This window comes from Gopherus evgoodei, chromosome 6 (assembly GCF_007399415.2).
Source record: "Gopherus evgoodei ecotype Sinaloan lineage chromosome 6, rGopEvg1_v1.p, whole genome shotgun sequence".
NCBI lineage: Eukaryota > Metazoa > Chordata > Testudines > Testudinidae > Gopherus > Gopherus evgoodei.
In genome coordinates, this window is record NC_044327.1 from 129,964,688 (window position 1) to 129,979,055 (window position 14,368).

The following is a 14,368-nucleotide window of genomic DNA, read 5'->3' on the forward strand; positions in this document are numbered from 1 at the left end:
TGTTATAATTGTTTATTATGGCCCTAGAGGACCTGATCAGGAAATAGGGCTACATTGTGCTATATACCATACAAATGTACACACATCCAGCATGATCACTGCCTCCAAAAGATTAAAGACTCAACAGAGAGAGAATAACTTACATAAAAAAACAGGCACTGAAACCACCACTTCATAGAAGCTAGGCTAGGAAGCTTTGCTGATGTTCAGCCTAAATATTAACTTGTTGAATTTCATGTCATTATTTTAATTATTATTCCCTAGAACCACCCCAAACAATTCCTCTCCATATGTGGTGTTTGCACCCTTCAAAGCTTTGTAGCTGGCTAGCATCTATCCCCCTGAGTCATCATTTAGCCACGCTAGATGTGTTTAGTTCTATTGATCTTACTTATAATTGGAAAAGGTGCAGAGAAGGGCATCAAAATGATCAGAAGTATGGAACAGCTTCCAAATGATGACAGATTAAAAAGACTGGGACTGTGCAGTTTGGGAAAGAGACGAGGAAGGGCTGATATGACGGAGGTCTATAGAATCATGAATGGAATAGAGAAATTGAATAGGAAAGTGTTAGTTACCTCCTCATATAACACCAGAAGTGGAGGTCACCTGTTGAAATTAATAGGCAGCCGGTTTAAAACAAACAAAAGGCAGTACTTCACAAAATCCACAGTTAACCTGTGGAACCCATTGTCATGGGATTCTGCGAAGGTCAAAAATAGAACAGGATTCAAAAACAAATTGGATAAGTTCATGCGGGATAGGTCCATCAGTGGCTATTAGGAAAGACTGTCAGGGACTCAGCCCATGCTCTTGGTGTCCCTAAATCTCCAACTGCTAGAAGCTGGGACTGGGTGACAGGGGATGGCTCACCCAGTAGTTCTGTTCTGTTCTGTTCATTCCTTCCAAAGCATCTGGCAGTGGCCACTCTGAGACAGAATAGTGACTTAAGTGGGCCATTGGACTGGCCATTGTGGTTGTTCTTATGTAGAAATCAGTCCTTCTGGCCCACTAACCATGTTTATTGCTCTTCTCTACATTCCCTTTTTCCCCTCAGTGTCTTTCTGGTGCCCAAGTGCTCAGAAATGAAGGCTGCCTCTGCTCCATGATGTGATGCCTCTTTCTAGACTCCCCACAGCCCCCAGACTACATTTGCAAGATCATGCTGGGCTACTGTCTCCTATAGGTGTCTTTTGGCATTACTGCTTTTCAAGTTCCTTCCTCCCATTGAATTTCCAGATGTTTTATCCTTGGGTATTTCCTGTCTATATTTCTAACCTCTCTAAGGGCTGAATCCTTTAAGGTGCTGAGAGCGTCAGCCCCCCTCACCATATAGCTTAAATACGCTGAATATATTGCTGCAGTGCTCAGCCCCTTATAGGATGCAGCCTGAGGTTCCTTTGCATCACTGGGGTTTGCAACACCACACTGTTTTGTCTCATCTGCGTATCTCAGTAAGGTGCGATTTAATCCCTGTCCCAGATCATGAAATAAGAGCAGATCTATTGCCCCACTAGCTACCTTTCCCACTTCGATACACTGCCATTTATCACAGGTAGTCCTCCAGCCAGAGCACGTGCAACTCTTCTCAGCAGCCAACCCAGTTTGTTTTGTTTTGTGAGACGCTGTATCAAATGCTTGACTACAGTTTAGCTGCGTCCCATCTACTCCATTCCGTTCATTAGCTAATTTCATAATTCATTCAAAAATAAGCGCCATTCAGATCTCTCCATAACATTAAAAAACCAGTAGGAGAACACTTCAATCTTTCTGGTCACTCAATAACAGACCTAAAAGTGGCAATTCTTCAAAAAAACAAAACAAACAAACCCGAAAACAGACTCCAACATGAAGCTGCAGATCCGGAATTAATTTGGAAACTGGATACCATCAGATTAGGCCTCAGTAAAGACTGGGAGTGGTTGGGTCATTACAAAACCTAAACTTAATTTCCCCAATACTAATTTCTCCCTACTGTTACTCACACCTTCTTGTCAACTTTCTGTAATGGGCCACTCTCTTACCACTTCAAAAGTTATTTTTCCTCTTTTGGTATCCTGCTGTTAATTGATTTATCTTGTTAGACGGACCTCACACTTGGTAAAGTAAGCCCTATTCTTTCATGTAGCAACCCCCATCCTGCTCCTGTATTTTCCATTTTTGATGAAGTGGGCCCTAGCCCACAAAAGCTTATGCCTACATACATTTGTTAGTCTCTAAGGTGCCACAAGGACTCCTCGTTGCTTTTGCTGATACAGACTAACACGGCTGCCTCTGAAACTTCTCACATTAGTGACACTCTAACTCGTCTTTTCCATTCATCCGAAAATTGTACTTCCTTCCCTTCAAACAGCAAGAGCTCTTTTTAACTTAGGAGACAGAGGGTTTGTAAATGACACAGATCTTCATACAATTAATGGCACTATCTCTCTCTCCTCCCCACTCCCAAAGAAAGAATGTTGCTTTGTAGCTTTGCGGAAACTGGAAGCCTTAGGACCTCTCTCTGTGTAGCCTAATTCTTACATCCTTTCTGCTCAGCTTGCAGCGCTGGTACTCAGATACTATGGTAATAGGCATGGCCTAGATACCTAAGTTGGTACAAGAATGCCATCTCTCCGGTCTCTGCCTCACAGGATTAAGGACTCAGGTTCTACAGTTATGGGGTCATCTAAGTACCTAAGATAGATAGGTCTGTGTCTTAGCTAGTGAGAGTAATTTAGACTGTAAGCTCTTTGGGGCACTGTCGCTCATGTACCACACATTTTCAGCACTTAAGAGGAAGGATGGTCTTATATGGGAGACTGGGTTCAATTCTGTCCTCTGCCACGTTCTCCCGAATCACTACATCTTTTTCCTCTCCTGCCTGCTGTGTGTCTTGCCTTAGCACAATTATACCCTCTTTGAGGCAGGGACTGGCTGCTATTGTGGGCTTGGAGTGGGCCTAGCACTATGGGGCATTGACCTTTTTTGGTGCTGCTGTCATTTTAATAATTAACAAGTAACCTGAAGAATGTCACTTTCTGCAAACTCTTTGTTCTGTTGGCTTCTTACTTGCACCGCTAGGTAAAGCGCCAGAGCGGGAATCACAATTTCTGGTTTTACTACCAGTCTTTCCAGTCATTCTCTGTGTTGACTTGGGGAGGCCCAGGACGCTTGCTGTGCCCCAGTTTACACAGGCTTAGAGAATGTTTATTGTGGTTTACCTCTGTGTGAGGCCTCATTAGTGCACTGACTGCAAAGCACTTTGTGATCTGCTGCCGAAGCCTAATTTAAGTATTTCACAGAAGCTGAGACACCTTTAGCTACGGACGGATGGACTTTCCTTTTGATGATATTGACCCATTGGTAAATCATCAGTTTGGCAGTGACTAGACAGAGGTACAGAGTGTAAATCACCTTATTCTCCTGAAACCTACCAGTTAGGGTGAGGAAAAGGTCATCTTAGGCTAAGACTAAAACACGAGAAATTTCTTTCCCAAAAAGAAACTTTTAATGACAGTTAGAGAAATATTCCAGAGATTGAAAATCAGGATGCGTAAAGGGAATGATTATTTATTATTTGCATTGTGGTAGTGCCAAGGAATGAACCAAGAATGGATCCTCACTGTGCTAGGCACTGTACAGGCATAGAGTAATAAACCGTCCCTAGCGCAGTGAGGATCCATTCTTGTTCCAGGGAGCTTACAGTCACAATAGACAAGGCAGACATGGGGTTAAGGAAAGGGATAGAACATACAAGCAGAGATGACTGGCAAACCTCATGTTAGTGCCAGGATTTTTTGGGAGGGGTTTCATTCCTTGGTTGAGGTTTTGTTAAGAGACGATTAGCTAATTGGAAGGATGAAGGGAGGGAGGAGAACAGGGCAGGGGAGTAGAGATTGGAGAGGAAGCAGTGTGGTAGAAGGGACAGGAGTAAAATGAAGCTGACGTGAAATGACTGTGAGGTGATAGCAGGAGTGAAATGGAGGAAACAGCCGAAGAGCAGCAGGGAAAAAGTGGCCACAGTCACAACTGTAGAAAGCAGCTTACTTTTCTGACACAGACCATGGAGAATGCTGCTTAGCATTATTGAGGAGGTAAGTATGATCTCAAACTTTTGTTAGAGGGAGGGTGAGCTCCATTTTTATACTGCCATATATATTTTGATCAAAACTTCTGCATTTCACCTTTCGGGCTCCTTTGCTAGACCTGGCTTATTTTTGAAAGCTCATTATTTAAAGGAGGAGAAATTAAGCATTTGGGCCAACACCTCAATCTGTTCTCTCCTCGGCATAGAGGGCAAATCTTACTTCTGGGTGAACTGGGACCATAACATCCAGGATCAGGCTCAGAGGTCAGTGTAGAATTTATTCAGATTCACTCACTGCCAGATCCTGTGGTCAGTACCTCAGACAAAATTGAGTAAACCCTATTGTGATGAAAGGAGCACGTGTGTTTACAGCAGAGGGAAGTGCATTATTAATAAGCCAAAAACTACATGTGCAAGTTGATACTACTACTGGGTGTAGTTAGATTAACACTGCAAGCTCCTCATATCCTTTCCAATGCAAAGACCAAGAAACAAATGCAGGGCAGGATTTGGCCTTAAGTGAGTATGTGCGCGAGGTGAGATAAGGAGAAGTGTTGGGATCTGGATTACAAGCTGTTTTCCTGAGATTTTAGTCCCAAATCGGATATCTCTTGAAGTCAGCGGATCCTGTGAGATTTCAACCAGCTTGAATTGTGAATCTTGTGGGTTCAGTTGTTCTCAGAAAACATCTGCCACCTTGGTCTGAAAAATCTTGTGAGAAAGAGCTGCTGCTCTCACAGTAGCAGAAGTGCCAGGAAAATGCTTTTGTGCCCGTAAGGTCTGATCCTTATGTGTTCCTGGCATTGAATGCTGAATTACTAACCTCCGTCTGACCATAAAGTCTGTACGTATGTGGTCTGCAGTTCCTACACTTGCATGAATGACCCTTGCAGACTTCTCATTGCTCATGTCATCATGGAATGAAAATCCAAACTCCTATTGTGTAGCAAATTCTGAGAAATAATGGTAACTAAAGTTGGGTCAGAACTTTAATATTCCTTCACAAGCCGTGTGCGCTGTTCACCTGGGCAAACTACTGTTATCTTTGCTCTTGGTTTGGGGACTAAAATGCCAGGTTAGGAGGAAGCCAGACATGGCAGAGAGAGGGATTAAAGTTTTGGTGGTGATTAGAAAGGGCCATTTGATTTGGGCCATTTGAAAAGGCAGCTGGAGGACCCAAGAGATGGAAAGTGCCAATTTTTTAAACCGTAAGTCACGATAATGAGACTGCTGATGGATTATTTGAGAATTCTGGAAACATAGGAAGCAAAATTGGAAAGAGTCCCTGAAAAGCAAGTGGGACTGATGATCAGTAATAAAGGGGAGAGGAGGGGAAAAACAGTTTGAGAGGCATCTAGGAATGTTTCAGAATCCACCGAGTGATTCACATGCCACTAACAGCAGAGAGGACTCCAAAGGCAGGACCCAGAACAGACAGTTCAGAGCCTAATTAATTTGTGCACACACTTAGAGAAGGATTTAACACACGATGAGCTGAACAGAGATGGATCAGACACAAGGGTGTAGCTGGAAGCAGGAGTACAAAAGTCTGCAAGCAAAGCTCTTGCAGAGGAGAGCTTACCCCACTAGAAGCAGGAAGTACTGTTGATAGCATGGGAGACACTCTTCTTGTGAGGTTTCAGGCCAAATTTCTCAGGCTGGCAGTATAAATAATAACTTTTCCATATACATCTGGGCAATTGGATGCTTCTTCAAAGTGAAGCCAAACTGATGCTAAGGCAGTTCACTTATTACTGATCAGAGTACAATTTCATTATTAAGAGAGGAGCCTCTCATTGGGGCTACCAATAAAAGTTAGGTGTTGCTGAACCTGAGGAAGGATTTTGCATGGTTGCATTTTGTCTATTAATGTGTAATTTAAAGGACAATAAGTGCAATGTTAGGTGAGTTAATGATCTCATAGAAATGTTAACTTTTGTGTTTCCTGACTCTTTGATTCTTAATGTGATGCGTTAATGTAAATTTTGGCGCGTGTGTGTATAAATGTAATATAACATATATACTGTATATGCTTGTTCAATAGCCTGTTCATTTATAAGATGGTTAAGTAAAAATAGCAAAAACTGTATGACCCTTTCATAAGCCTACCCTATATTATTTAAGGGGTTGGCAAACTTTGGCTCCTGGCTCGTCAGGAAAGCTGCTGGCGGGTCAGGACGTTTTGTTTACCTGGAGCGTCTGCAGACATGGAGCCTCCTCGGTTCCCTGTGGCCGCAGTTCTCCAGGAATAGCGAACCGTGGCCACAGGGAGCTGAGGGGGCTCTATGTCTGCAGATGCTCCAGGTAAACAAAATGACAATGTATTAGATATTCAATTCAATGATTCCATAGAGTTTAAAATCATCAAATTTTGGTGTAGACCCATTTATAAGCTGACACCTGCTCTTTGATGCGTCACTTTTTTACCAAAAATATTCGGCTTATGAACGACTATATACAGTATTATATAAATTCAATTGAATGGGAAATGCTAGCCTTCTAAGACTCGATGGCAAACAATTTCAAGAGGAAAAAATGATCATTCCACACAACAGGGCCTTTCAAATGTTAATCTGCCTTTTGAGGAATCTGACGGAGAAGATGATGTCCAGGAAGATTTATATGCCTGTATTTCCTCCAAACAGTTAGTGCTCAGTGGTTGTGGCGGGGTGGAGATAGGCAGAGGAGGTGACACACAAAGAAATTAGATACATTATTTCCGATCTCAGGAACACTCCGGTGATCAACGCTTGGAGGATACACTCTAGACTGAGCAAATTAGAATAGTTTTAAACGCAGAGACAAAGATCCAGGATAGCTCAAAGGAAAAAGGTCCTTTCTCTCTTTGAATTCCCAGACTGGAGTCATCATCTGAGGCATCAACTTTAATAAGTTACCTAACTAGTAACATTTTTTTTCTCTGTGTTGGTAGTTGAAATCTGATTTTTTTTGACAGAGGAAGGACTGGTCACTAGCCTGGATTTTGGGAGACCTGCTCCTCCACAGACTCTGTGAGCGACCTTGAGCAAGTCATTTAGTCTCTCTAGGCCTCAGTCCCCATCTGTCCAATGGACATAATAACACTGCCCTGCCTCTCAAGTCTGCTGCGAGGATAGGTAAAAGATTGCAAGGTGCCCAGATACTATGGGGGCCATTTAAGTACCTAAGACAGATAGACTTTTCCTTATTTGCTTCTTTGTACAGCACCTGCCATGATAAGGCTCTGATTCTTGCTTGGGGCCTGTAGGAGATATCAATATATACATCAAACAGGGACGCTCAGGGATGCTTGAGTAACGTGTTTTTTCATTATTATTATTATTATTATTATTATTATTATTATTATTATTATTATTATTTAAATAGAAACATGACAACTTTAGTGTGTGTGTGTGTATGTACATACACACACACACACACAAATAATTTATGCAGTTTTCACAAACTGATATAGGACATAAATAGGTTACGTTTGTGACCCTCTCTTTGATATGAAATCCTTGAAGAAGCAGTGCAAACAGCGTATGGTTCAGGAGAAATTAATCAGCCTCAAATACAATGATGCATCACAGGAAAAGGTCTGACCTGATAGCAACTGCTTCAGCAAGTCTGCTGGTTAGTCGGCCTCGGTCGGTGCTGCTTTTAAAAGTTCTGTTAATAAGATTTTTCCCTTACTGAGGCTCCAGTTCTGATCTGAGTTAATCTGAAGTAACCCCAGTAAGGTGAAAATGGTGGATTTGATTTAACATTGGTGTAACTGGGATCAGAATTAGACCCATAGAATCTCAGGTGTGAAGCAAAATGATATGAACTCAGTTACACCAGCATATCCTCAGACTAATGGCACTGACTTCTATGGGGCTTCTCTGGATTTACACCGGTGCCACTGAGATCAGAATCTGGATTTTTGTGTGTGGCTTTCATCTGAGGCTCTTAAAGCCCCTCACAGAACTAATGTATACATGGAGGCTTAGAAAGATTAAGGTCCTGAGCCAAAGCCCACTGAAGTCAACGAGCATCTTTCTACTGACTGGGAGACACACTTTAAGTGACTTATTCACAGGCACACAGCAAATAAGTAGAAGAGCTGTGATGCTGGGTTGTGTTCTAGCCACTAGGCAGCACTTCTTCATCCAGAAATAAAGGTGTGACAAGCATGTATAAGGCATCAGATGTATAGTTACAAGTGTTCTGTATGAGGTTATGTACAGAGATAGAGAAAATCATATAAGATGTCATCAAACATACATCAGGCAAAGAAATGGTCTGGAGTTGCTAAGTGCTTGTCCTTTGGTTTAAACAGTGAGCAAAGGAGAGAGACTGTGCCAGGATACTTGTGGCTTTTTGCCAAAATAAAGCAAGGAAGGGGGAAAAAAGCCCTTAATTACAACTATTAATAGTTGGCCAATATGCGTCATCTTCATCCCGCAGATATATCACTGCATTTTTACTAGAGGTCCAGATAATGCATAATCCCTTGGGTGGCTGAAGAAGAACAGAGAAAATAGAAAAGAGATCCCTGCCTATATATAGCTGAACACTACTGGCTATGTGAGCAAACTAATTCAGTTCAGTCCATGGCAAGATGTCAAGCAAAATGGATTTAGATTCTGTGGGCCAGTTTCTGATTTCAGTGACACTGGCATAAATCAAGCATAATTCAGGTGGAGGGTAACTCTGGGTTTCCATGGACATCACTCAGATCAGAATCTGTGCCCATGACTGTGTTTCACCCCCAATTTCTGCAAATTCTTCAGGGGATTTATTATAGGGTTGGCGTCACCATCACTGCAACTATTATCTACATATATTCCATGCAATTATTATTTTATTGAATTCTCTGGAGGTAAAATTAAAATAGAGCTTTTCTTTTTCCATCTCCACTTCTGTTTTTGTTTCCTCTTCTCTTTAACAACCCAGTCTCCCAGGAGAACACTTGATACATCCTCATGGTTCCCAGAGACTGCAGTTCAATAGGCTGAGTTAATTAACATCTGGGAGTTTCCAGATGTTTATGTACTATCCCAAAGAGCTGGCCATTGGTAGCAAATGAACAGCCAGAAAAAGGTGATCCAAACAGAGCATCCTTCAGTTAATTCATATCTGCCTGGAAAATTCAGCATGGTCCAGAGAAACTAAATTCAAATGAGGAATAACTAAGAAAAAACCCTTCATTATCAACAAATAGTCAATTAATTTTTTTCAGATCCAGATAGAATTCTTATGCACTGTAGTTGTGTATTCTCATTGTCACCCATACAGTTAGCTGACAGAAAAAGGCACAGCCTTCAGCCTTCCTTTCTTTATAAGCTGTGCTTCAAAAATACCATTAAGTGAGGATGCTGGATAGCTCAAGTGATGTTATAGGGTATGAAGCCTTTATCTATAAGTCAGGTACACGTCCAGCCCAGGTTGCTGTAAGCAAGTTGTTCTGTGAAATGAGTTGTTGAGTAGAGTGGCTCCAGAACTTTTCATCAAAATTATTTTTCAGCAGAATGTAGTTTCTGCAAAATTGAAATTTTCCTATGGAAAATTTTGTTTTTGTCTTGTCTTCAATTTTTCTGTCTGGAAAATAAAAGAAATGTTTAGCTTCAGAAACATTTGTTGAACTGAACCTTAATGTTTTATTTTGAATCAGTTCAACATTAGACCACACCAGCCTATCTTTCCACAATATTTCATATGTGTTTGAATATCTAATACTGCCATTGTTGCCTATGGGCTCCACTCTTTGGCCAGACTACATGGGTGTATTCACATGACTGTTGAGTGCATTGTGGGAGATGTAGTCTGGCCGGGAAGCAGAACCCATAGGAGAGAATGGTGGTAAGAGACACCAGAATCGCAACTCCCCTGAGACGACACAGTGCCATTGGTAGATGTCGTGTGATGTTGAACTGATTGTTCTGACATTTCTGGTTTGACATTTTTCATAGCTTTTAATTCCATGAAAAAAGTATATTTTGATATTTCATCCCAATTTGGGATGAAAACAAATGTTGAGATGTCAAAATTACCTCTAAGAGGGAAATTCCTTTTTTGCGCATCTCTACTTTTGAATCTCAGTCTAGTTCCTTAGCACATTTAAAAAACGTCCTCACAATTGGCACTGATATAGAAGCCAAGGCCTACAGACAGCCATGGGGTGACTCTTTCAACTTTGAGTCAGGTTTGTGGCACATTGGCAACCAGTATGGGGAAGTTTGCATTGCTGCTGCCTGCTCTCTTTCATTGTTTGGTGGGAATGGGATAACCCTCTCTGGTGCTGTTAATCTGGCAACACTAAATTCACTTAAATATTTGTTTCTGAAAAAGGTGCCACTGAGGCTGTGCCATCAATTTCCCTAATGAGAGGCTGTTGACATAACTCTCAGGCATGCTGCGTATTATGGAGTGTGCTGAAAAGTTACTTCAACAAAAGTCTTTTTTAGTTTTGCCTGAAACATTTGTTCCCTTTCTTCCCTGGTGCCGCGCCATGTGCGAGTCGCTGATTAAATTTCCTCCTTCCATTTCAAAATCTTTATGCCCTGACTACCTTGTTTGAAGAGCTGGTGACATTTTGATGCCCTCTGTTATATACAGCGTACCTGGGAGTTCTTTGCAATTCCAGCGCAGGGACATTCAGCTGTGGAAGAGATTTCATTTTGGTTGCTTCCTCCTGATAACTCATCACACCCTGGCTGGATCCCTGAAGGAAACGCTGCTTTTATAATGAAAGGAGGAGCCTTCTGCCTGAGAGATCTGAATTATGGTCACAGTGTGGCCAGCATTGCAGGGCTTCATTATTCCAAGCTGTCGTCATGGCCATCACAATAAGAGGAAATATATAACTACCATTATGGGAGCTTTACACTATATAGTTTATCTCTATAACAGTGTGCTATCATGTGCCTAATTAGACTGTATCAACTGGTCCAGTTCTGCTACCAAAAGGAGATTTTCTTATTGTGTCTGGTCAGAGAGCTCTCTGCTTATGATTTATCACTGAAATTAAATTTAAGCGTTGTTTCCCATTTGATTATCAAGCTACAAGCGACTTTTAAAAACCCTTTTCAATCCATTAACCCCCCACTCTCCACCCTTGAGCCTTCGCTGCCACTGTCCCCACTCCTCCTCATGCAAAAATAAATAAAATTACACACACACGCGCACACAGAGCCACTGAAAGTTGAAAGAAGAATTGAATGGTACCAATTAGAGAGAATAAAATCATTGCTGCTCAGAGCTGCTTCTGCCTCTTTTGTTTACCTCACTGTTGATTTGCTTTCGACGTGCACAGTCACTGATGCATGATACATGTGAACAGTCGGAATATACTAAAAGGAACCACTACCACCACCCCCGCGCCCCCACACGCAGACATTAGGTCAGATGATCCAGTCGGTCTTTTCCATCTCCTGATTCTAATGATCATCCAGTTTGTGGGAGGTAGTGGGGTGAGTCCTTCAGGAAAATACTTAGAAAAGTACCTTTTAACTTATTTCATCCTCTAACCCAGTGGTTCTCAACCCCATGGCCCATGGGATGCTTGCAGCCCATCAGCACACAGCTGCAATCCCTGAGACATCCTCAGGGTCATACGGGTATTACTGGCACATAATATATTATATTATTAATATATATTAATATATTATATATATATATATTACAGGGCACATAATATATCGTGGGTCACATATGCAGCCCGCAATAGTAAGTAGGTTGAGAGTCTCTGTTCTAACGTATTCTACTTAGAACTTCTTAAAAGAGAGAAGTGACCTATTTTATTTCTTCTGGGTTAGCACCTAAGGACCCCAGTCAAAGATCAAGGCCCTGTTGTGTTAAACACCACACAAATAATACAAAGGCAATTTGTGTCCTGGAGAGCTCACGATCTAAGATTTAAACAAAGTGCAACAGGTGAATAAACAAAGAAAGAGGAGCTGGTGGGTCTATGGATACTTAATCCTTCCTCAGCACAGGGGGATAGACAAAATGTGCTCTTTAGGGTCCTTCCAGCCCTATATTTATGTGATTCTAAGGCAAGATAATGGAACACAAATAGACAGTTGTTGAGGAGACTCCCCTTTCCTTCTTCCCAGCTTTGGAAGAAGCTCACGGTTTGATGAACAAACCATCTAAAGCTTGGTCAGATATCTCCGGTCAGATATCTCCAGTCAAAGAAGCTGTGGGGGTGGGGGGAGACAGGTTGTAATTGTTTTGTAGTAACTTGCTGGGAAAGTGACCTGTGCATAATAAGCAGTTCTTGTGCCGCAGTGACTGGCAGCCTTTCTGTATACTCCAGTAAGGGGGAATAATCAGGTCACATCGCATGCACAACTAGGGTATTGCATCATTGGCCTGTTGTGTAATGAGGTTTTTTACTTTCCTTTACCATTCTGCCATGGCAGGCAATGGCCCTTGCAGTTGATAGGCTGTCCTACTAGATGGACCAGTGATCTGATTGACTGTGGCAGCTCTGAATGTCTAATGATTTCTAAAGTGATATGATGTTTGGATTGTTCATCTGGGCCTCAGTGTGATTTCCTTCATGTGCCTGGCTCTGAGCAGGCAGGGAGCGCAAGGTGGTTATTCTCCAGTGTGAATGCAAATGGGGTGCTACGCGGGAATGCAAGTCAGGTTAAGTGCTATGTGTCATCCTCTGCAGTTGGAAACCCCAAGTCCTTGTGCTTCCCTTACTCTGGGTGTGTGGTACAAAAAGGGAGCATGAGGATTTAATCATGGTCCTCAGTATGCTGAGGAGATCTTGGTTCCACACGCCACTCCTTGTCCGCATTGCTGCAATTTGGTAGGAATAACATGTCAGTCCCATATCAACAGCCTCATTAGTGTGGGAGTGGGTTCCTCTCTGCTCCCCATCCTGCTCTGCGCTTTTTACCCAGCACTGATAAATGCAGTGAGGCAGAATCACCCTCTGATGAGCACACGTTGGACAGTTTCCTGTTATCACGAAGGCCTGGGGAAAGGGATTCATTCTATTCTAGGGAAAGGGAGTCTGCAGCTCCCTCGCTGGAAAGGGAAGAAGCTTAGCATTGTTCTGCATCCTGCTCCTAAGCTGATCCGCACTGAAGCTCTGTACTTAACGCAGGGTTGTCTTTCATTTACAGGCTGTGCGTTCCTAACATACTGCGAAAGGGAGTCTGCCCTGAAGGCCCAGAGTGCACTGCATGAACAGAAGACACTGCCAGGGGTGAGTCCAGATTGCTGTTTTCATCTGCACTGGGTTGTATATTACATTCCCATTTTGGAGTAGGATGATTAATGACTGTTGTTGCTCAGATGAGTCCATATTTGCATCAAGCTAATAAAATCAAGGTGCCACAATCCAGCTTAGATGTTTCCAGACATACCAAACCCCAGCTGCTTATTATACTCAGAAGCCCGCAATGGAATATAACCCATTTGGGGCTGGATTCTGCCACCCTTTGAGAAAGGGGCTTTAGGGCTGAGCCTTCTGATTGGTACATGGACGTGTGTATGAGGTAACACCTCCGCTTCCCCCCTCAACAAAGCAAGTCATGACGGCAAAAAGAAACGGATTGAATTATTGAGTTATCACAGACTGAAAACATATTCCTGATGACAAAGTGGTTTGACTCAATTGCTTTAGTATTCAAGCAGCTGTAGCAGATTGGAAAGGCAGCGAGACAAGGAGAAAAAAGAGCGAGAGAGAAGAGAAGAACATGAGATAATGAGGAAAATTATTCACATGAGCAAGATCTGAGGTTCAGACAACACAAGCAGAACTAAAAATAGAAACATCACTCTGAGGGGAAGACCTGCCCCACAGGGACGGATTGAGACAGGTCCTTGGGTTTCTCAGGCCAGTAGTAAGGGTGGGCGGTGGGAGACATGGGTGTAGTTGGTGTACAGGGACAGGAAGCAACACAGTGCAGATCTGATTGCAGCTGGAGGGAGCATCTCTGCCTGCTCTGTCTCGTATGGATAAAGGATCAAAGACTCAGGAGGCAGATGCGTCCATAAAGGCTGGGGGCAAAGAGTATGTGTGGAATGAAAAGGTTGTGAGAAAATGTTTGCCCATAAGTCTATACACTCAGAGTTTTGAACAAGGCTCTGCATGACTTTAAATCTACCCCTGTATGCAAGTTGGGAGTTGCTATCACTATACTCAAGTTACTCTCAACTGCTGAGAAATTGTTGCATCTCCTGATATTCCCATGGTCCTGTATCAGTCTCTGCTTACTTATCTTTTCATCCCCTTAAGATGCCTATGCACTTACACATTTGGTGTGATCTTTGTCGTAAAGGGCATGCTTCGTGGGTGTGCATTGTTCACCA

The 14,368-nt window shown here is 42.5% G+C and overlaps 1 protein-coding gene across 14 annotated transcripts in view; it reads left to right on the plus strand.

The window, feature by feature from the left end:
- Positions 1-14,368, plus strand: part of CELF4 (CUGBP Elav-like family member 4) — an 885,136-nt gene that overhangs the window by 93,805 nt on the left and 776,963 nt on the right. For all 14 annotated transcript variants that reach the window (XM_030567118.1, XM_030567122.1, XM_030567119.1 and 11 more), the window contains exon 2: positions 13,177-13,259. In XM_030567118.1, coding sequence (XP_030422978.1) covers positions 13,177-13,259 — 83 coding nt within the window. The remainder of the gene's footprint in view (positions 1-13,176; positions 13,260-14,368) is intronic.